This window comes from Labeo rohita, chromosome 5 (assembly GCF_022985175.1).
Source record: "Labeo rohita strain BAU-BD-2019 chromosome 5, IGBB_LRoh.1.0, whole genome shotgun sequence".
NCBI classification, from domain to species: domain Eukaryota; kingdom Metazoa; phylum Chordata; class Actinopteri; order Cypriniformes; family Cyprinidae; genus Labeo; species Labeo rohita.
In genome coordinates this window covers 34,185,033-34,212,792 of record NC_066873.1, presented here as the reverse complement: position 1 = coordinate 34,212,792, position 27,760 = coordinate 34,185,033, and the positions used below count along the sequence as shown (strand labels likewise).

At 39.0% G+C, this 27,760-nt stretch overlaps 1 protein-coding gene across 3 annotated transcripts in view; it reads right to left on the bottom strand.

Moving 5' to 3' along the window:
- The window catches only part of tenm1 (teneurin transmembrane protein 1), a 190,192-nt gene that overhangs the window by 28,759 nt on the left and 133,673 nt on the right, over positions 1 to 27,760 (bottom strand). For all 3 annotated transcript variants that reach the window (XM_051110878.1, XM_051110881.1, XM_051110879.1), the window contains exons 18-23: positions 27,455 to 27,722; positions 23,857 to 24,000; positions 20,816 to 21,065; positions 20,321 to 20,341; positions 15,301 to 15,533; positions 3,955 to 4,109 (exon numbers count right to left, since the gene is read on the bottom strand). In XM_051110878.1, coding sequence (XP_050966835.1) covers positions 3,955 to 4,109; positions 15,301 to 15,533; positions 20,321 to 20,341; positions 20,816 to 21,065; positions 23,857 to 24,000; positions 27,455 to 27,722 — 1,071 coding nt within the window. The remainder of the gene's footprint in view (positions 1 to 3,954; positions 4,110 to 15,300; positions 15,534 to 20,320; positions 20,342 to 20,815; positions 21,066 to 23,856; positions 24,001 to 27,454; positions 27,723 to 27,760) is intronic.

The following is a 27,760-nucleotide window of genomic DNA, read 5'->3' as shown; positions in this document are numbered from 1 at the left end:
AGACTGCAGTCTAATCATAAAAAAGCAGGGGCAGGGTGCAGTAGCATAGCACTGTTCGAGTCTGAAGAAAAAAACATCCCCTTGGCTATCTACACCCATGATATAAACCATTTTCCTGTTAACTTTCCTGTAAAAATAACTACATTGTGATATATACCATTACCGTGATAATATTTTAGTCATACCACCCAGCCCTAATGTGCAGCCAGGTAAAGAAAAAAAACCACATCTCGGTTCTGTGTGTGTGTCCGCAGCTGCCCGACAGCCGGACAGTATTGAGTGTGAAGTGTGTCATATCCCAGGCATGCTGGGAATTATGCAGATTTCAGTGCTTCTTTTACCCAGTGGCCTGCGGCACCTCATTTCCCCTTCTCTCTCCCTCTCTCTCTATCTCTCCTCACTGTCTGATTCTTATTCACACACAACACACCCTACTGGATGAACTGTGAAGAAGTGCAGCGTGTGTGTGTGTGTGTGTGTGTAGATGGGAGTGAGAGAGAGCGAGGAAGAGAGCGAGAGAGAATGAAAGAGAAATCAAGGGACAGTCTGCCAAAAATTGATGCTATTCAGAAGCGGGAAGAATTGTGTCCGACTTTGAAGAGAGAGCGGTCCTGCAGATTTAATGAGGACACACTGAGTTAAACTGCAGGGGGAGAGAGAGACAGAACGAGAGAATAAAATAGATTTTTAAGAGCACTTTAAGAGAAAGACGTGGAATTGCCTTGTGTTTGAGAAAAGCTTTACGATTTTAGTGTTCGAAATGGATAGAAGAGAAAAGGGCGGAAAGCTCAAAGGAAGGAGAGAGAAAGAGAGAGAAAGGGCGAGAGATAAAAGAAAAGTAAGGATGTTGCTGCTAGCTGTATAATGTAACTCGGTAGCACCAGAGAGACCTTCGGTATCAGCACTTTCTCACTCTTGAGGTGAACAGTGAAAAGTGTGTGTGCGTGAATCCTGTGGAGCTGAAGGAAAAGGTTGAAAGAAAGAGAGCGAGAAGGAGAGAACAAGAGGGTTGGTCGAGACTCACGCTGTGTGGGGTTTGTATGAAGGGTTTCCTTTATCTTTCAGCTCTTCAGCTTCTGTGTGCTGTTATTCACTTCATTTATGTTAAAAAGACATACTAACAGATCATTTTTCTGATGTCTGCACACAAACAGAAAGTTAAAAGATTGTGTGACTGCCTTTAACAAGTTAAGTGGTTATTAAACTGACAGAGGTAGGCCTTACCTAAGAAATAAAGTGTAAATATGTGTGTGTATAAAATGTACAGGGCTGGGTAAAAGCAACAAGTGCCCATTGAATGTCTTAAACTTAACTTCATTTGAACAATCCCAATTCTGATTCTTGAAATCAACAACATCTACCATTTTTTAGTGTTTGTTGTATTCGTGCAGCATCCCAAAACTGTACACAAAACAGACAAAAGTGCATTGTCTACCTGTTGTCATTTTAAAATGGATATTTTTATAAAGGTCCCTGTATCAGTTTTTACGCACTGCTTTTCAGCAGCAGTGTTGAATCTTTGGCGCCACTGCAAAAGAAATCATGTCTTACCTGACTTGTGAAAATGAATTCACAGTCTATTTTGAATGTGATGCAACAAAACAAGACGAATGAACAAAAACACACAAGTGTGTCTACTGAGTTGTCCTTGTGGGGCAAAAAAAGACATTCAGTGTAGCCTGATTCACAAACATGTAACAGTAATTTTTTAGTGAATAAATAATATATAGTACAGCTGCACCAATAAATCGATTTCAGAGATTTTCTGAAAGTATCCGAAAGCACCGGTAATAGAGTAATCTGACGATTATTTTGTCATTTAATCGAGTATATATATATATATATATATATAGGTAATAAAAATAGACCTAAGTGAACAATTGCCTTTAAAATTACTTAATAGCAATGAGGCAACAATAATTGATAACAAGAAATAATTAGTTCAAAGTCTCAAAAGCAAATAATCATATGGTTTTATTGAACAAAACAGTTAAAATACATAATTTATTATGAACAGTAGAGCTTAAGTAGACTATGCATTATAACAAACGACTGCAGAGGGCGTCAACGGCCTGACGATAGTTTTTACACTTTACTGTGCAATCTAATCCTTGTTTAAAGGAGAAGTCCACTTCCAAAACAAAGTTTCACATATAATGTACTCACCCCTTTTGTCATCCAAGATGTTTATGTCTTTCTTTCTTCAGTCGTAAAGAAATTATGTTTTTTGAGGAAAACATTTCAGCATTTTTCTCCATGTAATGGACTGGTATGGTGCCCCGATTTTGAACTTCCAAAATGCAGTTTAAATGCGGCTTCAAACGATCCCAAATGCGGTTGTAAACAATCTTAGCCGAGGAAGAAGGGTCTTATCTAGCATAACAATCTGGTATTTTCATAAAAATAATATAATTTATACTTATAATATACTTTTTAATGTCAAACGCTCATCTTGTCTTGCTCTGCCTTGCTCTATGTATTCTGGCTAACTGTCATGAACCGGGAAAAAACTGTTTAGGCAGAGCAAGACAAGACGAGCGTTTGACATTGAAAAGTATATAAATTGTATTATTTTTATGAAAATAACCGATCGTTACTCTAGATAAGACCCTTCTTTCTCGGCTGGGATTGTTTACAACCGCATTTGGGATCTTTAAAGCCGCATTTAAACTGTATTTTGGAAGTTCAAAATCGGGGCACCATATCAGTCCACTATATGGAGAAAAATGTTTTTGTTTTGGAAGTGGACTTCTCCTTCAATATTGACTCAACAACATGTAATTCAAATGTCCACTTTATCTTTAACATTTGCCCATTTCTTTAAGGCAGAAATGCTATAGCCACTGTCATTTTTTAATATATGAACATCAAAACGTATAAAACTCAGAGCGAGCATTTAAACTTTCATTTCGAAATCGTGATGAACAGTTAGCATTTTTAGAAAGATATTGATGTATTCTCCTGGAACTGGAATCAAGCAGAGTACAGCTGCTTCTAAAGCATAGAGTGGCATCTGCTGTTAAAAACTAAGCTCAGAATCGACTAGAGAAAAAATTGTGATGCATTCGGAAAATCTCAGAATCGATGCAGAATTATTTTTTGATATGCGATGCATCAATTTATTTTTCCAGCCCTAATATATAGTGTGATCAGTGTTAATCTGATTAACCAACAAATGAACAGGGTTTTTTTTCTTAATCAAAAAGCCCAAGAAAAGATTCATATGAATTGGTTATATTTAGTGAATTAACAACAGAGAGTATAACCAGTGTTGTCTGCTTCACCAACAAAATGGCTCTTAAGAACAGGTTATTTTTTCTAAATCAAAAAACATACAGAATGAACATTGTAGCCCAATTCACAGACGATTCATTTTTGGTGAATCAAAACGTACAATGTAGTTCGATTCATGAACAAATGACTCTTCTAGACTGATTCTTTTAGTGAATCAACAACAAATGATTCACTAAATGAATATGAGTTTTAATGAGATAAATAAGATAAGACTGTTTTATACAATGGCAAAAAAAAAAACACTGCAACTGAAAAATATATACAAATGTATTAAAATATAGCTGAGACCTTGTGAATTAAATGTGAATCAGGAAATCTGCATTGATACCCAGTTCTAAAAATATATAGTCAACATGAAAAATGTACCCTATTTTTTTTCTCCCTGGAGATGTACAGTTTATATTTGAAATCTGCTATTTTGCTTCATACATCCACTGCAAAATCACCTTGGGACCAACTGATTAAAAGTAATTGCAAAAAATTTCTAAGAAAAATGAAGTTAGTTCTGATAAAAGGTCAAGTAATACTTGTTTGCAGAAGCCACTTGGCTTGATATTTTGTTTCTAATGCAATGGCATTCAGACATTATGTTTGGTTTATTCTAAGTGCTTTTTGGAGCCGCCACATGTAAATTTGTACGTGCGTCTGTGTTTTGTTTACCTGGCTGATGTCCATTCGAGAGTCGCAGCTGATTGGCTGGGAGGATGTGAGTCCGTTTGACCCAATGATGGTTGTTATCACTCCTTTGTCATCAATCTTACGGATCGTTGATCCGTCAACAAAGTAAATGAACCCGTGCTTGTCCACTGCGATACCTGCAGGACAACAGGATACACACACACACACACACAGTCATTTCTCTCCATCTCTTTCCGTGTTAATGCGCTTTATTGGCGTAACAAATAACGTTACATTTGCATTGCCGATGCAACCGCAGCTTAACAGCAGATGATGAGGAACGGTGCAATGAAGACAGACGAGTTTGACTGTCTCAGGCAGTATATTCCTCTGTGTGTGATCATTCTGTTCACAGCATCTTAAATATATGCAAATGATCTTATATATGCAGATTTATGCGAAATGACATCAGATATGCAAAAAATCTGGTATTTCTTTTCATTGTTCATTCAATTTCTCTCTCTCATTTGTCTTGTTCTATTCGAATGCTTGCAAATCACCTTGAGCTGTGCAAGGCAACTTGGTTTTACATTTAAATCGAGCAGCTCACAAACACACATTGTTACAGTTTAATTAAAACTGATCTTTAGCACAAATACACCTCCAGGCCACTAACATCAGGAAACAATCGCCACCCTCATTGCTGTCAAAGACTTCATTGTTCTTTATTGTTATTGTTCTTAAAAGACTTATTGTTATTGTTTCTTTAAAGACTTTCTTTTAAAGCATAAGGTTTGCAAGGAATGGAATATTAGCTTGTTACTTAATATTGTTCAGTGTGCACAAAATACAGCCACCTAATTTTTATTAAGAGTAAGCTAGACAGTATTTCACAGTAAACGTTTTGACGTGTTAAAAATCAGACATTTAAAATAATAGCAAAAAATATTATTTAGCATTTGCAATCCAAAATTGTGTCTTAACATTTGGCGGTCAGAACAAATAACGTGTTATAAAAACGTGTTATAAAAATCAGAGCTGATATTACCTCCGGCTAATTTGTCACACTGGATACTGAAGGTCAGGTTAAGTGCATTGCACTGTGTGATACAATATTGTATGCGTACAGAAAAGTATTCTGTATGCATACCATATACTGCTGTAGTACTAAGAGTAGTATGGTAGTACTGTATACTATTTGGAGCACCTCCACACAAATAAGCACAGAGGTTCTGATTTTTATTTTATTTTTTTTTTGCTGCATGTCGCTTATTTTTGTCCTCCAGAGGGATTTCACTCTGAAGTGGGAACGGGCTTATATAACCATCTCCCTCACACACACATCAGAGTTTGTTATGGCAAATAGCACTGTGTGCGGATGTGTTTGCGGCTTTCCTTTCCCTTCTCTAATTTGCTCTCTTTATTCTCGCTCTCTCCCTCTAATGAGAATCACAGAGATAAGCAGACATATTGGTCTGTTCTCACCACGTTGATTTACTCTGGGAGAGATCGAGTCACACACATACCCATTTGCAAACATCCACATGCATGCAGTCCCAGATGTTTTAAATGCTTTATTTAGATTTACAATTTAGAAAATACTAACAGGACCCATATATTTTTGGAGACAGTATATGACAAGAAAAGCTGCATGGAGAGTGCATCTCAGTAGCTCCAGTAAATGACAGCTCACACATGTCAGTATGGACAGCGGTAACAGCACCTTCTCCATATGGATAAACTGCCTATAATAGCTGACACAGAGCAGTACTTCACCAGTTGCATCGTCTGTTTCTTTCCCAACCCATGCTGTAAAAACTGAATATGTGCAGTTGCTCCCTTGAGAAGCTTATTTTCTACTTGTCATGACCCTTAAAATGACTTCAACTAATGTAGTCAGGCTGACTCAAATCATATATAATCAATATTTTGACTTTGACGGAGCAAAACAACGTATGGATAATTTATGTATACCTTGAAAATGAGCTCAACACAACAGTGAACACACATTGTTCTACCAATTTGGCAGTAAAACATTCCTTCATATACAAGTCTACAGCAAACTTTCATAATGATAATCATTTCTGTTTGCATTAATCATTTTCATATACATTCAAGAGGCTGTCAAAAAAGTGATTATGTTATGTAAAACACTCCATATTTTGGACCCTGTGAAATCTGTTTTATTTTTTCTGGATTCCTTTTTTTCCGTTTTAATTTTTCTCAGCTCCTTTTTAAATTGTATTAATCATAAAGCATGTCTAATTGATTAAAATCATGAAACTTCAATTTATTAAAAGTTTAACAAAAAACATGTTTAGAGCCCTATAAAATGTTTTGTTCTTATCATTATCAGATTCTGTGTTTTAGCATGTCTAATTGTTTGAATGCTTAAAAAACGTCTCAGGTTACGTATGTAACCTTGGTTCCCTGAGAAGGGAACGAGACACTGCGTCCTCTAGGGGGCGCTAGGGGGGAACGCCGTCAGCGTGACCCGTGTCTGAAGTATATATACAAAACAACAACAAAGTTGGCCGGCGACAGCCTATGACGTCACTGCCGGCGCGACTCGTCGCTGCCGGCGCGTCACTACCGGTGCGACCACAGTATAAAAGGACACCGGTAGAGCAGGACGGCCGCTTCTTCGTCTGAAGCTCACATCCCGAAGCATGGCCCCGAGCCTAGAGGACGCAGTGTCTCGTTCCCTTCTCAGGGAACCAAGGTTACATACGTAACCTGAGACGTTCCCTTTCGAGGAACTCGAACTGCGTCCTCTAGGGGGCGCTAGGGGGAACGGTTATACCCACGCTGCCATGCTGAGGGGAGTGCCTGACTTCCGGAGAGACAGGCACTAAGTACCAACTCCCTAGGCCTTAAGGGAGTCGCCCCTAGGATAAAGTGATGGCTGTCAGAGACATATCCCCTACGGCCAGAGCTTAGGCTGCATACCCAACTTACCTGTAGGGCAGATATCGGCCCGGGTAGAGCCCAAGCTTGGAAACAAAGTATTCCTTTAAGGGGATACGGCCAGAAGCCTAGGATACCCAGGTTGGCCTGTCACACAGGGGCTACTGCAGCCCTGCACGACTCCCTCAGAAGTCGTACACAGAACGCAAGTGGTAACTCCCTGCTCAACCCGGTTGAGCGAGCATAAAATGCGCACCGGAACTAGGGCGCGTAAAAACCGTTCTTTTAGCCTGGCAGAAGCTCTGGAGATGGACCCGAGACGACCGGGTTTTAGACCACCTCGAGAAAGGGTACGGGCAATAGCGCGTGAATCCCTACCATAAAGGATTTTAGAATGGACGCAGAACACCGGTGCCTTCCATACCACAGCGTGGATTTTAGAAAAGTGCCCAAAGGTTAACGTGTGCACTTACCATATACATGGATTTGAGAAAGCGCCCACAAACATGTGGGCCTATTTTTAGACGTACCGTTGAGAAACGGTGGAATAAGAAGACCCTCAGGGTGAGGGGAGCACTGCCGGCTTAACAAGGCTCTAAGGGGAAGGCAGTAGGGGCGCATCTAGCCGCCCAATTAGGCAAAGCTCAAAGCAAAACCCTCAAGGAGAGGGGAGCACAAAGATGCCAAGCAGATAGAGGCCGCGGCTATCTATCCACTAAAACTGCCAAGAGCCGATACACTTAGCCACACAGGACAAGGCAGTGTATCGCGACAGGCTTCTACTCCCATGGACAGGAGGAGCCACTGATCCCCCAGGGGGACGAGCTCAGAGACCCTTTCCGTAGAAAGGGGAGCATCACCGTGCCCTGTACAGAAGCCTTGGATGAGATCTGACCCGTGAAAGTTCCCTTTGGCCTGGGGAAGGCAGTAAGGGTGAACCTCAGTTGCCCAATGGGGCAGTGCTCAGGTAAACCCTCGATGGGAGGGGAGCACCCTATGCAGTAGCCGCAGCTAACTGTCTAATAATACTGCCCTGAAGCTGATATACGTACCAAGGAAAGGTAGTGTATCGAGACCGGGTTCCACTCCCGAGACATGGGAGGGACACCTGATCTCTCCAAGGAAGACGAACTCTAGCAAAAACTCTTTCCGCAGAAAGGGGAGCATCGTCGCACACTCCCAGGAAGAGATACGGGGATCAGAAATGACGGGGAGCCACCTCTACAAGACTGCACAGAAAGCAGTCACATCCCCAGCCCTCAGGCTGTTCTGTGGGTAACCTCTCAAGGGGCATAAGCCCTTCTCACCCCACACAGACCTATGCTTACCTCCTCGATGGAAAGCACGGGCCCTGCTCTACCAAGACCCGCAGAGCCTTGGGACCAAGGGCCAAGAATGCTTAGCTGAAGGCTCCTCGGAGCACTCAGAGGGTTTCCACAGAAACAGCTCTGACTTGAGAAACAGTGAAATAGCGTGACCAAGCCCACTCCTCGGAGGGGCGACCGCTAGATCACCAGATGGCATAGGTAGGAGGTCTGTGTGAAGGGCGGAAACCCCGCAACCGAAGCCCCTCAGGGCAGGATGAAGACAGAGGGTCTTAACCCGGTGGTCAATGTGTCTATCCAAAATGTCCAGGAGCTCCCTGTGAAAAGAGATTCTGAAGAGCTTACCCAGACGTAGGACCGAAGTCCTAGTTTTTCTCAGTGCTGTAAAGGGAACCTGAAAGCTTCCTATTCGAAAACGGGAGGCAGACCCAGGCAAGCAGCCCATAACCATGATTGAAGATCAGAGGGGGGTGCTCGAAGAGGACCTACCAAGGAAGGCACAAAAACAGGACCCAATTGTATACAGCATGGTAGACACATTAAACATGAGTCGTACTCACCCCACCATGGTTCCTGCGCATAACTCCAGAAGACTCAGAAAATCCTTCTGAGAAACCATCTAGACCATTACTATGACCTGTCGGGAGAGATTAAGAAGAGACCAGGTTATAGGGGAGTACAGCAAATCATAAAAAATGGGCTGTCTACCCTGCTTTCATTTTCGTAGGGGAAGACAGCACTCACCTGGTTACCTCAAAGAGATCGCTTATTAGAAACCCTAAAAAGGGGAGCGACCACTGAGCTAGAAATATGATTCATAGTTAGACATGAAAAATGGATCGAACTCACCCATCCATGGTTCCTGAGAGGAGGCCGAAAGGCCGAGCCAGACCATCAGTAAAAGTTGCTTTTTAACAAAAAAGCCAACCTAAAACATCATAGGTCCGGCAGGGGTGCGCAGGAAAAGTACCACCAAACCTCAGTCAGGTGGAGAGACTAATATGAAGGGGGAATTAAGAGGAGGGAGACAGGAGCCCCCAAAGGAAGATAAGCAGAAGCTATCTTCTACTCTGACCCCGGCGAGCACGCTGTCTCGTCTGGATCACTTCCCTCAGGTCCTGTCTACCTCCTCTAGACCCACGCTTCCTCCCGGAACCACCCGCAGGTGGGGGAGGGGCGCGAGTGGCCACACTAGTCTTCTGGGCCTGTCTTCGTCCCTCAGAACGAGACGGGCCAGGACCCCCATACTGTTCGGGCTCAGATCTGGACCTTCGTGGAATGAAGGTTTTGAAGGCCGCTGAGCGCGCCCTCGCCTCCCTGAACTTCTCAACCACCGTCTCAACGGAGGTACCAAAAAGTTCGGAAGGCGAGACTGGTGCGTCGAGAAGAAAGCCCCTCTCTTTCTTCCCGAGGTCAGCCAAGTTCACCCACAGATGTCTCTCCGTAACCACCATGGCCCCCATAGACCTGCCCATGGCAGTGGCGGCCTGCTTGGTGGCACGGAGAGCGAGATCCGTGGTGCGGCGCAGCTCAGCAACCTCGTCCGGGGAAAGACCCTGACCCTTATCCAGATCTTTCAGCAAGTCAGCCTGGTAGGCTTGAAGCACCGCCATAGTGTGCAACGCACCCACAGCCTGACCTGCTGCTGCATACGCCCTGCCATTCAAACGAGATGTTACTTGAAGGGGAATGGATGGCAGGGAGGGAGTCTTCAGGGAAGATGCCTTACCTACAGAGAGATAGCTGGCCAGCGTCTCTTCTACAGGTGGCATCCTCTGATAGCCGTGCTCACGCATCCCCTCAATATTCGCATAATTAGAGTGCGGAAAATTATGGATGCGTGAGGAAAACGGCCTCTTCCATACCTTCTCGATCTCCGTATGCAGATCGGGAAGGAATGGAAGACTCACCTGGGCCGGGAGGTTATGATCAGAAAGATAGCGCTCATCGAGACGACCCCGAGGCGCCACCTCTCTGGCTCGCTTCCACGGCAAGTCAAGCCTTACCGTGGCGCGATCCATAACCTCCAACAGCTCCTCGTATGCAGGGCAGGAGATTAGAAAGGGTTCAGCCTCAGCTTCCTCATCTTCCAACATCTCCTGCTCTTCTTGGGAAGGACCCAACAGAGCACTAGCTGCTGGATCGGATGATGTAAGAGAAACAACATCATCGTCAGCCAGCAGTTCGTCCTCGCCCGCGACTGACGCGCGTGAAAGGGAAAGTCCCTTTTTTAGCTCGTCAGCGAGGTCCACCTGGGATCCCCATGAGCTCATTTTTCTCCGTGCCTCAGCAGCGGAGGGTCCTGAGCCACGGGGAACAGGTGGCTGTCCCTCTTCCCTCGAGAAGAGAGACAGACGAGAACGGAGCTTTCTCATGGGAAAAAGCTCACAGTGCACGCAGACTGCCCCCTCGAGGACGTCGCGTGCATGCTCCTCGCCCAAACAAAAGACGCAAAGATCGTGCGTGTCATCGGGTGTCAAATAACGAGGACACGGATCCACGCACTTTCTAAACGCCTTACTAGTGCTAGCCATATTTTTCCAAAGAAAAGGGGTCTCTTACCGTTTTGCTACACACTCCAGACAAAGAGTCAATGAAGACGAAGAAGAGGCCGTCCTGCTCTACCGGTGTCCTTTTATACTGTGGTCGCACCGGTAGTGACGCGCCGGCAGCGACGAGTCGCGCCGGCAGTGACGTCATAGGCTGTCGCCGGCCAACTTTGTTGTTGTTTTGTATATATACTTCAGACACGGGTCACGCTGACGGCGTTCCCCCCTAGCGCCCCCTAGAGGACGCAGTTCGAGTTCCTCGAAAGGGAACACTTAATCTATTAAAACATATTCGTAAAAAAAAAAGCCTTATGAAATACTTTTCATAAGTTTCATCCAAACTTTGACAAATTCCACAACATTCCACGTCATACAATAAATTCTGTTTTTATTACTGGATTCTGTGATTCATAGGGCCCTACATATTATCAGTTGTCATATGTGCTATCATATTGGCTAGTCACAAGTGTGAAAAAAAAAAAACAAATAAAGTAGACAAGTGAAAAAAAAGGGTCATAATTATGACAAATTGATTTTATTTAATCTTTATCTTATTAGTCAACAGCCAAATTTCATATATGTGAACCTGGACCACAAAACCAGTCATTTTTTGAAATTGAGATTTATGCATCATCTGAATGACTAATAAATAATGTTTCCATTGATGTATGCTTTGCTAGAATAGGACAATATTTGGCTGAGACACAGCTATTTAAAAATCTGGATTCTGAGGGTGCAAAAAAAAATCTAAATATTGAGTAAATCGCCTTTAAAGTTGTCCAAATTAAGTTCTTAGCAATGCAAATTACTAATCAAAAATTAAGTTTTGATATATGTACAGTAAGAAATATACTAAATATCTTTGTGGAACACAATCTTTACTTAATATCCTAATGATTTTTGACATAACAGAAAAATCTTTTATCTTTCAAGTTACTGTAAGTAATTACCAATTACATTTGTGTGTGATATTTCTGTATAATGCAATTTACATTTTTTTAAATGAATTATGTGCAGCATTATTGTTTTACAGTTTTAGTTGGTAAGCCATCAAATAGCCTCTAATAGGGTATGCAGTGGCAGAATGCCATTATGAAAACTGACCTGTATCATTTTTCCTGGGCAATAACAGTGGAAATGTTCAATAGGTTTTTTTTTAGTGGCCAAGACATTGATATATGTCCCTATACAGAAACTGACTTTGAATAGTAAATCAATTATGAGAAATATTCACTAGAGTAGCCCCAGTCTCCACTATTTTTGTTGACAATAGGCATACAGTAATATTTAGTCATGATAAGTGGCGTACAGCCTTTTAATTGCTGAGCATCCATCCAGACTTGCGTGCAAAAAAAACAACACAGATCATGTTGTGCTGTAAACCAGACAGAAATACATGTGAAGACACATACACACACACATACACGCACACTACTCTTGTTACTGAAATTCTATCTGCCTCAATAAGCCTGTTTACAAATGCATCTTGTTATGGATGCTAATTACGAGCCATATTACCCACTTAACGAGCATAACGAGCTTAATTATTTATTCTGCCTTTGGAGGGGTATACCTCCCTCTGTCCTTCAAAGGGTCCTGAAGACACATTGAGGCCCCCTGGTCCAGAACTACCTTTTCTTACTTTTCTTTTACAATGCAAAATGCTGGTTAGATTGAAAATGATCAGAGGAGCAGCTAATTGTCACACACATACAATTATAAAGCAGACCCCATTAAGCTGCAGAAGACTGCAGGAACTCTTTTCTGAATCTACTGGACTGAATGGAGCATGTCTGTCTCACTCCTCGTCTCTCTCTATCTCTCTATTTCTCCTAAACTCCCAGCTGGCATCAGACCAGACAGCGAGCACCCTATCCTACAGGGAGCTGTGAATTAATGTGCCCTTTTCTCCTTCTATCTCCCTCCATCCTGAATCCAAGATTTCAGTGAATCACAGAGCGCTGCATCTGTACCACACACTCACCCACATTCTGAACTTGTACAGCACATATACACAGCACACGCTGACACAAACTTACAGCGTGGACACATATTGTACGGCAGAATCCCAGAGGAGTTGCTCAGTGGTTGCTCCATCAGGATACCTAATGAAGTAGCACACTTAAGGGATTACAATGTTCTGACCATGCGGTTACTAATTAAACCAAAAAAACGAAGAGGAAATATAAATATATTATGTTTACAGTTTTTATTTTTTTAAAAAAAGTATTTTTTTTTTATTCGCTGCTTAACTCTTTCCCCACCAGCGTTTTTGAAAAAAAGTTGCCAGCCACTGCCCACACCCCTAGAATATTTTGTTGTTTGAATCTCTGAACATGCAATAAAACAAAAATAAACAACAGAACATCTACTTAAAAACACTGTTTTATTCTAGTGTCAAGCTTTCTTTTATTTTAGCAACATTTGAATGTAGGCAAGTTTCATAAAAAAGCAACATTTTAAGCAAAAAGCTGAGAAAATTACGTTTTTAATACTACATCTGGATCATATTCAGTATGATGATCAAAGCAAAGATGCAGTAGATCACTTCCATTAACACTCTCAAAGATTCACAGTTCTTTATCTGGAAAATTCTGTGTTTGGCTGAGAAGCGCTGTCTCATAAATAACGAAAAAAATTCTGTGTTTTGGCAGGGGAAGAGTTAAAAACATTTCTTTTTATTAAAAACAGTTGTGCTGCTTAATATTTTTTTGTAAAAACCAGAAAGTTAAAAAAAGAACATTTTAAATACTTCATTTTAAATAAACAGTTTCTTATTATTTTAGCTATTTTAACTATTTAAACAATGAAATAATTTGATGCGAAAGATGACACATTCAATAAGGTTAAGAAAAAAATTACCATTTGTAAACCTAGTGGGAAATGACATATGTGTTTTGTTATATACAGCAACTCCTTTTCAGTTAATCGTTATTTCTACCTTTTTCCAGTCACAGAGCACATTTTTTGAGAGCTGTTTTACTTACTTTTTTTTTATTATCACTTTATTAATTTAATATGTACATTTTTTGCATTGAAAAAAAGTATAGATTTTTGTTTGCATATAGAAAGAAAATCAGAATCTGCAAAAATTGGTATCGGCACAAAAAATCGGAAATCGGATTCGGCCAAGAAAATTGCAATCAGTGAATCTCTACTTATAATCTTATTACTTATGGAGATGAATTTACATTTTGCTAATTTCATCAAACTCTAAAACTCTTGTCCTTAATTCTTTATCCAATAAATCACATCAAATTGGAAAAGTCTTGCAGCTTTGAAGAGTGATGCCCAGATTTCAACGTGATCTTTGAGCAATAAATACAGAGGATGGAAAAATCATTTTTTACAGTTCAAAAATGCTCAAAAATCATTATTTACAGATGCTGAAAGTGTCCATCCTGCCAGAATATTTTCCTGTAATGTTCCATCAAATCTCCTGAAAATAAAATCTCTTTTTCAAAACAAACAGAGTGTTTTAAAAGATCTCGATTTTAATTTTATTTGGGCTTATTTACTGGCTCTCTGCATGAAGCTCTGGGCCTTCGGTAGCTGAAGCTAGCCGAAGACTCTCCGTTTTTACCGCACTAAAGAGATCATAGTCACGGAAGATGCTGCCGTGGTGCAGAGATCAATACTGCATCACTCTGAGTTTCTATGTGTATAAAGAGATATTGATTATAAAAACATTCTGTATATTGAGATTAATTGAATCAACAGCCAGCCAAAGTCAAGCCACACACCAATGTACAGAACTGTCAAAACTCACACGTAAGTGACACATATCAGCGTTACGGGTCAGTTTCGCAGAATTAAACGGAAAAAAAATCATCATGCGGAGATGCTAATGCTTTGGTTGCAGTCTATCTGCGTGGACCCCCTCATGGCCTGAGAACATAGAAGGTCGGATTGCAGTTATTGAAGCTCTCAGCATTTCGGTCAGAGCCTGTTACAGATAATAGACTTCAGTAAAAACACTTTAACAAAGGGAGAAACGGGTATTCCACCCCGGCACGCGCAGCGGAAGGCTTTTATCCATCAGTTTGGCAGAAAAAACGCATATGGATCGTTGAAGCGAGTGTAAAAAGGCTTAAATCAGTTTTAAATGTGATTTACAGTTTGATCTGAAACACAGCCCCTTGCAGAACAGTCCGAAATCAAAGCGCGCACGCACACACATACATAACATTCCTGCTCTGGGATTCTTTATGAATTCTATCCTCAGGGGTTTACAAGTAAGTGGAGGCTTTTAACTGCGACAGTTGAGTGAGTGAGTTTCCGTGCGAGAGAGAGAGTGCACAATGAGGCTTGAAGGATAAGAGAACATACGTGCCCGTTAGCCACGCCCCCGTCTGTCCATCAGCCTGACTGACGGCTTTAAAGAGACAGTGGCAGTGATGGATAGGCGGGACTAATAGCTGCTCCGCCTGATTTAGCAAAGAGGGAAGGCATCTTTCATTTATCTTACTTTTTCTAGTTTTCCCATTTCTCTCGCTGAAACATGCCACTATTTTTCTCTTTTCGCCTTCGATAACCACTCCGCCTCGCTCACTCGCTCTTTCTCTTTGACTTCGGAAACGCAGCATGTGTGTGCACTGGATTCTCACCCCTGGGGTTGCTGAGCGCCGCTTCAGTGGCCTTGCCTCCATCGCCGCATTGGTTCGGGTGGAAGGGTGTGCACTGCTCCCCGCTGCCAGCCACCACCTCCACGTTCCTGCTGAGATCTTTCGGTTCAGTCAGAGTCTTCAGGCGGTACAGTTTCCCGCTGCTGGTATCCGACAGGTAGAGCGACTCGCGCGCGGGATCCATAGACAAGTAGTACTTATGAGCCGGACTAGAGCTGGAGAAAGAGAATTTTAACAAGGCTTTATGACAAAGCAGGGCTGAACACATATTGGCAACATACTTATGCTTAAGCTATTTCACCAAGTCGGAATCTATACCGAAAAAACAACCACACACAGACTCGTGCGCACACAAGGTTAGAGTAAAAAACCCCTCCAGGTCTCAGCGCCTTGCAGAAATTTCAATCATTCTGAACTCCAGCCCCGATCAAAACTCCCAACCCCTCCAGCGCGTCGGACCCCTGCCGGTCTATAATCTTCCTTTCCTTTCCTTCCATCCACTTCTGCCCTAAGAGCACATCTACCTGCTGCCTCTTCCTCAACTGTTCCTTAGGCAGAATGAAAGGAAAAAAATAAAAAAAAACAGCATTTCCTAAAAGAGAGCAACATTGTCCCCCAGAAAAACTGATGAGGTCTTTTTTGTTTTTTGACAACAGAAACATGTTTTTTAAAGTTGTGCTCTCTTTGTCAAAGCAAAACACATCCTCTGGCACACCACCTATGGCGTCTGAGTTGGTGAGTTTGGAGCTTGAAGATTACGAGGCATTCTGCTGTTCTGACATTTAAGGGAAGTTGATGCACTCTTTTGGGCTTAAGGATTAGAAGTGTGTAGGGGCTGTGAAGTCAGGGTAAAGGGGAGTAGTTCATGTTGCGCAACCGCTAACAACACCTGATAAAGGGGGCACTCACTGTAAGTTGCTTCAAAAAAAAAAAAAGTTTCACGAATGTAAATAGTTTGCAAAAATAGTTCACAAAGCCATTAGACAAACAAAAACCAATAATGAAATGGAAAAAGACTGTTTTGTTATATTCGAGGGGATCAGTTTCTATAGCTCAACTGCTAACAACACCAAGGTCATGGGTTCAGCTACTAAAAATGTACACTGCTAGTTAGTTGCTTTCGATATGAGTGTCTCACAAATGTAAACAGTTGCTTCGAGCAACTCAAAGGTCTTGAGTTCAATTCTCTGGGAAAGCACAAATTTTTAATACACTGTAGGGGTGGGCGATATACAGTTGTGCTCATAAATTTACATACCCCTTTACAGAATATGCTAAATTTTAATAATTTGAACAAAATAAGACGCATTATGAAAACTATGTTTTTTTTAATTTAGTACTGTCCTGAATAAACTATTTAACATAACAGATGTTTATATACAGTATACTCCACAAGACAAAATAACTGAATTTATATAAATGACCTGTTTAAAATTTGACATACCCTTGAATCTTAATACTGTGTCTCCTGTGTTTCCTGGATGATCCATGACTGTTTTTATCTTTTGTGATAGTTGTTCATGAGTCCCTTGTTTGTCCTAAACAGTTCACCTGCCTGCTGTTTTTCAGAAAAATCCTCCAGCTTTTGCACATTATTTGGTTTTTCCAGTATCTTCTGCATATTTGTACACTTTCCAAAAGTAACTGTATGATTTTGAGATTCATCAATTGAGGAACTCATACATAACTATTACAAACGGTGAAAACATTTACTGATTCTTAAGAAGGCAACACACTAAAAGCCAGGGTGAGTATGTATAAACATCTGTGAAACAGATGAGTATGTATAAACATCTGTGAAACAGCTTAATCAGGTCAGTACTAAATAAAAAACTACATGCAATTTACATGCTCCCTTTTATTTTGTTAAAATTATTAACATTTTGCATATTTTGCAAGGGGTATGTAAACTTATGAGCACAACTGTATCAGTAGAACTGGTAGAAATTTGCCAACCAGCAGAGGTGTCGCGGTTACACGCGGTTACGTGTCATTGCTGTGCTACGTGGTCATGAAAACGTATAGTTTTCACACATTCTTAAGCACTGTGGTTTAAAAACAAGTGGCAGTTATTTTTGTTGACTTGAACGGTTAAATACACACCCTTGCATGTGTCAAAATGCTGTCTTTGCAAATATCTCCGTAAACACAGTAATTTAGGTCTTAAGTGAAGCTTAAAGAAAGTACATGTGTAGCACTTCATTAGATCCGGACAGCTCTCTAATAGCAGTCTAATATTCCTGCTGTCTGTCATTCATGTTAATCAAACAACAAAAGAGTGAAAATCTCTCACTGCTCTTGACTAAATCACTTGTGTAACATAAATAAAAAGAAATACATATTTAATTTACACAGTGATAACTATGTAGTGTTTTTATAAATTTTTATACATTATACAATGTGTGTAGCATTTCATATTTATTTGTTCTACTGTAGTTTTTTTGGCCTGTTGCTTGTAATTAGTTTCTTATTCTTATTTAATCACTAACTGTTTAGTAGCTTCTAGTGTTAGTTTTGTGATATTGGTGACAAAAATTACAAAATTTCTATTGCATCAAAAATATATATTGTAATGTAAATTACTCATATCGTTAGGGTTGGGTACCATTCACAATTTAACCAGTACAGTACTGGTACTGGTACATGGTAATTTCAGGTAATTTCAGGTAATTTCAGGTACTGAAATTCGGTACCAGTACCCAACGGTACCATTTTTCAGTACTTTACTCTCTGTGTAATAACAAAAACATTTATTTCAGGGAAAAAATAAGTCAAAAACTGTCAATTTCAACATTTTGAACAACAGGGCCCTTTTTTCTCTTTTTTTTCTTCCAGAAATTCTTCTTGTATTAATTTTTCCAATAATCAAATGAAGGCATTAAACATTCATTTATTTTTAATCAAATGAAAATTAAACCCTTTTATTTTCTGGCAAACAAACAGAGGTTTACTGTTAAAATTAATACATGGAAGAAAAATTGTGTGAATTTTGCTTTAAAAATGTTTTAATAATTATTCTATTATTTTTTTCTAAAACTGGTTAATCTCGTTGTATTATTTTTTTAAATATAATTTAATTGTTTTATTTACATGTGACAGAAAATGAAATATATAAAGATGTACATTATACTGTACAAAAGTAATACATTCTGTTATTTTGACAGGTTTCTGTGTGTATACAGTATGACAGGATTCTAGTTTTCTCAATTAAAAAGGTTAAATTCATATGAATAGACTCTCACAGCAGCTCTGGAGATAAAGTTTATGTGTTCATTTTGTCATCTAGTGAGACAGAGGCTGAAAATCACAGCGAGCGTCACGCGTGCTTCAGTATTTGTGTAGTAAACAAAACCAAGTCTCTGCCATTCATACATACAGAGGCAAGTGGAACATGGAGGATTTATATTCAAACCATTTTTTTACGATTTTAAAGTCCTTACTGTGATTCGAATTAAGTACTTTTATTCATCCAAAAATTGACGAATGGCATGACATTCTGCGCTATAGAGTAAATTCCGTTTTTTAAGAATGGACTCCGCGATCCTGTCCGCGTTTTAATGGAAACCATATGGCCCTAGAAACATAACCACACTTCAGAACATATCGGTTTGCCCTGTGTGTTGTGTTCGAACGAGTTGCAGGGGTGACATCACCTCACAGGGTCTCACTCTTTCTCTCTGTAACGTATGCGCCCAAATGCCCCTAATACACTGTTAGTTACTTTTGATGAAAAAATGTTACTTCACAAAGCCATTAACCGAATTCAGAAAAATAATGAAATGGCAAAAGAGATTCATATTTCTCTCGAAGCTGTTTTTGTCATAATAAAGGGAAGAAAGCCACCCCCGTCAAGCTGTCTGTGTTTACTGACAGATTGGTGAAAATGAAAATGTTAATACTATAAGGTTCTTTTGAGTCTTTGCGAGGTCGAATCAGACTTTGGTTTGATCAGAAGCGTTATCTCCAAAAGAAGGCTGAAGGTAGGATTTCCCCCTTGCTGTGGGATGTAATACTGTGTGCAAACACACACGCGCACGCAAAGATAAAGGATTACAGTGCGCTTTGTCAGTGTTAGTCTGTGGGGCAGAGGTCTATCCCGCACTCTAACTCCCTCTCTGTGGGGGGCGCCGTTTCTAAATTCACATGAAACGAGCAAGATCTAGACGATAAACGGGAGACTGCGGTGTGGCGCTGCTAGCGGTTTGCTGAGAAAAGCTGTTAGTGTTCAATCCATCGACCAGAAAAACGCCTCAGATGGATTCCTGACCACACATTGAAGATTACAAGCAACAGTAGCCACTGTGTGGCTTCATAACTCACACGCCCACACCAAAACGTGTCGCCAGATACACAAATACACACATATGTGGGTGCACACACAATAATACACACAGATGGATACATCATTACACACATTGAGATGCCATGCATTGATACAATGATTAAACATGGCCTCTGTTAGAAGAAAATAAGATGATATGCTGAGTAGTAATTAAAAGGTAAACTATAAATGAATTAAATAGATAAGATTGAAAAGAAAAAAACAAGCCATGCGATAAAGGAGGGGACTAATTCTTTAATCAAAAGAATTAAACTACAGTTTTATTTGTAAGTCTGAAGGAAAAGGCTGTAAACTTTAAAGCTAAAGGATTAATGGGCTGTAATAACTAAATGTTATCATTAATGTTATCATGCATAGGAATATTTATGTTTAGAGCATTAATGTACTGTGACCTTGATGAGAAAATCATATTAACTTTATTTAAAGCTTTTTCATGAGAAGAGATCTAGTTTTGAGAACCAGATTCTGCTGATTTACTATAGAGGCTGTTGCCTCTAAATTAGCTGTTCTGCATTTGAGACTCGAGTCACTTAACCTTTAGCTCCTCCAAGGTTGATGCATGGATGAACGGAGATACAAAATAAAAGTAATGAATTCAAGCACAGGTGTATAAACCACTGAAAGACTATATGATGATGTCGGTTCTGAAAAGAAACATACCTGTGTCTAATATCACGATTTCTGGATGCGTATGGAAAAAAAATAAAAATAAAAATCAACAATTAAAAACAGATATTCCTCAGATGATTTTCACAATTAAAAAAGGGTTTAAAAGCTATAAACAGCGAATATGAGCATATTTTACCTCAAGGGTAATTTTTACATTATCTAATTATTAAATAAATGTATTTTTAATAAAACAGTTTATTTTAAATGTTACCACGTCGATTTATTTTTAGTATTTCAAAAGGGTATATTATTCAACCTTTTTAATTTTTTTTAATAAACAGAATTAAGAAAACAGCTTAAATAAACCGTACAAAAATAATATTTCATAAACAAACAACTAACAGAAATTAAAAAAATAAAAATAAAATCACTGTTAGTAAATTAATTAAACACTTGATATTCCTTTTAATTACTAATTAAAGTAAACTTAAACACTATTAGTTTAAAACAACAAAAATCACACACAACAGTTGGAAGATGGCAGACCTGAGCTCCAAGATGGTGATGGCGAATCCGTTGGGCAGAATCCTGCGGATGTAGTTAAAGTCACCTACATACACACTTCCATCCGAGCCGCAGGCAAGAGCGATGGGGGCAAACAGTTTCTGCTCCGCTGCCGGGCCGTTGCAGTTTGGACATGGGATTGCGCGGACCGCCCCTGTCCCCATCACTGTGGAGATGACCAGAGGCTGCTGGGAAATGAAGACATTCTCTCCATTACCTTTATGAAGGATACCTACAGCAGAGAAAAGAAACAGAATATTAGATTGAAGCCTTTATATATCAATGATGAAATGTGATGGTGCTAAAAGACCCTGTAGAAACAAACTAAAGAAAAGAATGATACAAACTGCCATCTAGGGAGCTATCCGGAGCCAAAAAGAATTATTGACCGGGAGGATGTTAGATTTAAACATGCTCTTTGTTGGGCATCCTTTTTGGTAAACACTGTTATGTTGCTATCTGAAGGTCATGGTTTAAGCTCATTTTCCCTTAAGCACATAAAGGTACAAAGGATCAACTTTTCATTTTAAAACTGTGTTGGAAACATTTTACTATTTTGGTTTCATGAATAGATTCTTTTGGAGCTTTTAGGCTCTCAAGGAAGGAAATTCATCATGAAACTATTCTTCAAAGACTGTATGGGCTTTTTACAGAATTGGTTTAAAGTTGGAAACATCTAAAAAGTGTCTTTTTCTACAAATTTTGTAATTATGCAAGTTGTAAATATCCAAGGTCTAGGATACACATGTCTAGTAATTGTGTAGTTAACTCTCATATTGTATTTTCAGAAAATTTTGGAATATCTCCGTAAATGTCACTTCCCAAACACAGTAATATGTAATTTAATAAGAGGAGTTATATTGGCCTATTAAGATTTTCTTTACATCTACCTTGTAAATATATTTTTGCTATTTTATTAAAAGTTTTTAGAGGTACATAAATAACAATTACAATTGTACGAATATTTTAAGTGTGATATGTGACATCTATTCTTTTTTGAATCCAATCTTTCTTCATAAAAGGCACAGAGTTGATCATACTAATTAGTTTGAAACACTTCAAAACATCAAAACATCTTAGCTGATAAAATATACTTTATTTTTGACAAAAAATATGTTTCGGTCATGATTGGACATTTTTTGGTAGTGACAGTAATGTTTTGGTAGCGCACACATCACATTACAGAATTTTAACTTGCAACATACTAATACATACTCAAATATTTAGTACATAACTGTACTAAAATTCTGTTTCCCCAAAATAAAGGATTATGTGTTCCCTTTTGTCTCTACTGAAACAATGACGTTTCATGACAATTTTAGTTACTTTTGAGTCTACCTTAAAGATGCTAATCAGCACAAGGTTAGATAGCACAGTTCTGAACAGTTGTACACACATAAAAACTAAATTTTATGGAATAACACCCAAAAACACAATGTCACAACCGAAACTTCATCTAATGTTTTGGTAGTGACAATTTTAGATACTTCTGAGTCTACCTCAAAGATGCTAATCAGCACATGATTAGCTAGCTCAGTTCTGAACAGCTGAACACATACAGAAGCCAAATGTTATGGAAAAACGCCCAAAAAACCCCAAAACAAAACAAAACAAAACAAAAAAAACAACGATTTCACAACCGAAAACTCACCAAATGTTTCAGTCATGATTGTTTCGGTAGTGACAATTTTAGTTACTTTTGAGCCTACTTTAAAGATGCTAATCAGCACATGGTTAGCTAGTACAATTCTGAACAGTTGTACACACACACACACACAAAACAAAATTTTATGAAATAACAAACAAAAAAACTATGACTCCACAACCGAAACTTCACCAAATGTTTCGGTTGTGACTGTTTCGGTAGTGACAATTTTAGATACTTTTAAGTCTACCTCTAGTCTAATCAGCACATGGTTAGCTAGCACAGTTCTGAACAGCTGTACACATATAAAAACTAAATGTTATAGAATAACACCAAAAAAAAAAAGTGTGCTTAACTGCAGAAAAAGGTATTTGTTAGTGACATTCCTTAAAATTAAAGACAGATTTTCAGACTTTTGCACACATTTACTTTAAAATAATGGGACCCATCTACTCATACCTTGTAGCTATGAGAGAGAGGTATATTACTTGATCATAAATTTTAAAATATATTTTTTTAAATATTGTTGTTATAAGTTGAAATTTAGGGGTTATGATTCGGGATAGCCACCTCCCAATTGAAAGTACCAATAAATGACGATTTTATATATATTAAGCTTACTGATATTTAAATATTATTGTGGGTTTCAATAGATAATAGAAGGATCTCAGTAAATATCTACAATTTGAATCATTACATGCTTTTTAAATGTGTGTGTGTGTTTATTGTGAGACAGCAGTTTGCACCATTCTGTACAATGGCCCATATAAAACTATGAAAAAGTAAAATAAAGTGTATTAAACATTCATTGTTTGAAAATGGCTTTTTACACAAATTATATCTATCCATCAGTTGTGTTGTCATTCACACCATGGCCTAACCCTAACCCATTTTGTCAAAAATTAGTCTATTTGCTTAAAAATGAGACGGCTGTGTTGGCGAAGGGCATGCTTGAAATGAAATATAAGATGTGAAAAATGTTGTGAATGGAACAATTTATGTCTCATCTCTAATAAAGCTGTAATTTTGTTATATTAAAACTGTCAAAATACTACTTAATTGTGGGTATTTAGGAAACAGAAAAACATAGTCTGCCATTTTATTCCAAAGATGTTTAAAATTTAATTTCCTTCATTTCCACCACAAAATGAATGTTGATTTGAGATATGGTAGAAATTAATTTCTGACAGTTTTAGGGCCAAAAACATTAACATGACAGAATTTGCCTGGAATACTGTGTATCTGTTGGACATTTCAGAAGGCAAAGTAAATTAATGATTTTGAAAAGTGTTTTTAATTTCTAGAAGTACACAGAGCCAAAAGTGCCCATAGTTAAAGAAAATACCCATGTGCATGAGTGTGTGTGATGATCCCTCACCGCTCTCCAGATTGAGGACGTGGTGGTGGTTCAGTGTCCATCCGCCCAGGTTTGATGGCATCAGCTCAAAGCCCTGCAGCTGGGCAACTCTCTTCTCCCAGAGCACAACGTCCAGACAGGATTCATATTCGTATCCAACAGAGACTGTAATTAATTCACACCCATACCCACACACACACCAAAGTGCCCATTAAATATCATCATCATCAGAATCCAAGAGACAAACCATCACCATCATCAGAATAAACAAATGTACCTACTCACACACACTTTCATTGGTAATTCTTCATTTTAAAGGGAAACTGCATTATTTTAATGCATAAATTACCCAGTATAACCAATAATTACTGTCATTCTGCGAGATTAATTAGACTAATATGAGCTAATATATAAAATCTTGATACTATTAATCATTTAAAAATGTATTTACCTAACTAAATAACATTTACAAATACCTTACTCCACATAAATGTGTCACGTCATAGGAAAATGTTGAAAAAGCTGAATCCATCCTCAGAGTTAAGTGAGCAGCAGGTTGCTACAGTCTATGTGGATAAATTATATTTGCTTCAGTTACAGTTGTGTTGCCATGGTGTTACGGTGAACTTAATTAGACAGGCGCTTCAAAATAGCAACGCTTGAACTGTAGCCAATGTAAACAGAGTTAGGAGGATGAATAATAATTATTAACCAATAATTATATTTGCCTATTTGCAGGGCAGAGATCCTGAGTCATGAGAATTTTTTTTTTTATTGTCTTTCTACCTTTTAATAATATGTTACTGTCAAAACGTTACAAGCACTAAACGAATTCACATCTATATTAGCACCTTGTAATTTGTGGATAATTTCTATCTGCGAAAAAAATCAGCTGTTCACACATATTTCCCACATTTGTTTATTATAACCGTGAAATGTTTTTCGCTTAATTCTTTCTAATCATTACTTGAAAACAGGAGTTAATTTCCTCCATAATATCCAGTAATTACTAATTTTTATCCATTATTCAGTAGGTATGTAAGTGTGCCGTAAAACAGAATGCTTTTCAATGAGCAAAAGATGATGGATTCAGACTCTCGGCGGTGTCTGATTGCTGTCATTGTGATGGATCTTGAAATAATAGAGAGGGAGATAGCGAGAAAGAGGGGCTGCGATCATACAGCAGAAGGATACAGTTGTCAGTTCTGTTTGGAGCACTAAATATGGTTGTTCATACAAAATTTAGTTACAAAAGACAGTGACAACCGCATTCAAGTTAGTTCCTTACATTTTCCAGGGGTCACGACTAAACTTTAAGAGTGAGTTCGATTGACTTGCTGTTTGAATGGAACCACACTTGACAAACAGTTGTCAGTCACATCAATGATATACCCAGGACATAAGTATGAGCTTTGTAGGTTATTTTCTTGCTGTCAATCATTAATATTAGCTAGCTGTCAGTCTCAGCTTATGAAAAATGACAGAAAAAGGGGTATTGTGAGGTAGAATACAGTTGTCAGTTTTGTTTGGACTCCTAAATACAGTTGTTCGTACAGTTCAATTATGAAAGAGACTAAACAGCTGCGCCTCTTGCATCTTATTACCCAGCTGCTGTACCTAATCTTCTTACAACTCTATTTCTTGACATTTTGTTTAATGCGTGATGGTTATAACACTATTTCAAAGTTTAGGGTCGGTGACAGTTTAAAGGGATAGTTCACTCAAAAATGAAAATTCTGTCATTAATTACTCACCCACATGTCGTTCCAAACCCATAAGACCTTTATTTTTGGAGCACAAATGAAGTTACTTTTTATTAAGGGCTTTCTGACCTTGCATAAACAGCAATGCAACTGACACGTTCAAGACCCAGAAAGGTAGCAGGGACATTGATAAAACAGTCATCAGTGATTCAACCGTAATTTTGTAAAACTACAAGAATACTTTTTGTGTGCGAAGAAAGAAAAAAAAATGACTTAATTCAACAATTTTTTCATCGTAGCACTCTCGTGACGCACAGCGGATACTGACACGGATAAAAAGAAATGGTTCAATAGTACCATGACAAATAAATTAGTAATTTTCTTTGTCCACAAAAAGTATTCTCATAGCTTCAGAAAATTACGGTTGAACCACTGATGTCACATGGATTATTTTAACAATGTCCTTACTACCTTTTTGGGCCTTGAACGTGTCAGTTGCGTTGCTGTCTATGCAGGGTCAGAAAGCTCTCGTATTTCATCAAAAATATCTTAATTTGTGTTCTGAAGATTAATGAAGGTCTTGTGGGTTTGGAACAACATGAGGGTGAGTAATTAATGACAGAATTTTCATTTTTGGGTCAACTATCCCTTTAATGTTTTTGTAGTCTCTTAAGCTCACAAAGGCTGTATTTATTTGATCAAAAATACAGTCAAAATAGTAAGATTGTGCAATATTATTAGATTTTTGTGAAAAATAATTATAATTTAAAAATAATTTTAATATATTTTACAATGTAATTTATTCCTGTGATGGAACAGCCGAACTTTCATCAGCCATTACTCCAGACTTCAGTGTCACATGATCCTTCAGAAATCATTCTAATATGTTGATTCTGTGTTCAAGAAACATTTCATATTATCAGTGTGGAGAACAGTTGTGTTGCTCAATATTTTTGTGTAAAATGTGATACTTAAGGGGTCATCGGATGCCTGTTTTCCCGTTTAAGATGGTATGATTATTTAGGGTCTTAATGAGAAGTCTATAACATACTTTGATTAAAATTTCTCAGTGGTATTGTAAAAAACACCCTTCAACCTTGTCAAAATCAGCCTTTTTAGAGTGAGCCGTTCTGTTGCATGTTCCTTTAAATGCTAATGAGCTTTGCTCACCCCGCCCCTCTCTTATGTGGGGTGACAAGCCGTAATGTTTACTTTAGCCGCGAAACTTGCTAACTAGCACATTATTAAGAAAGGCGATTTGCAAAGATGCATAAAAAACCTTTATACTCACTTCTGCTGTAGGTGAAGCTGCATCACAAATCATTTGTGTGAACATAAACACATTTATCTAGTAGATTGCCGGGTGCATTTCCTTCAAAAACTAAAGAAATGTTAATTCTCCGGAGTCGACACAGTGGCGATCACTGTTCTCAGGTCACACAGCTCATTCAGGGCGGGTCTAAGGTAAGACGGTCATGTCAATCAACTATCGTGGGAGCGGCCTTGGTCGGTGTGACATCACACCGACAAAGAAGCTGAGAATTTGAAAAAGAGGATACTACTTTTTCATTGCTTTTTCATCCACTGAGTGGATTTTTATCATTATAGGGTGGCTGTGTATGCACACTGCCAACACACATTTACGTTCAAACAACATGTAAAAGTGAGTTCGGCATCCGATGACCCCTTCACTGAATAGAAAGTTAAAAAGAACAGCATTGAAATAGAAATCTTTTGAAACATTATCAGTGTCTTTGCTGTCACTTTTGATCAAATTAATGCGGCCTTGCTGAATAAAAGTATTTGATTAAAAATTGACCTTTTGACCTGAGCTTTTGAATTGTAGTGTGAAACCGAATAAAAGCTTATCTTCAAAAAACAGAAGTTATTTTTCACACATGCTCAGAGACTCTCACCGTGTGCCTGGACCAGCCCTGTGACCTGCTGTCCATAGATGTCGGTTTTATTCCAGGAGAAAACATATATGAGGTTCGGAGCTGCAGGAAATGATTTCAGAAGCTGCCGACCCTGGACGGCCACAGACAGATGGACTTTGGCCAAGCCCGGCGGGAGGGTGGAATGGGTCAGAACCACCCTCAGGAGAGACCGATAGCCTGGAGCTCTGGAAGAAAGGTAGCTTAACTTCAGAACAGTAGCAGGGATAACCACCTCCTCTTGGACCGCCTACAGAGAGAAAGAGACAGAAGCAGACGTGCAGACGC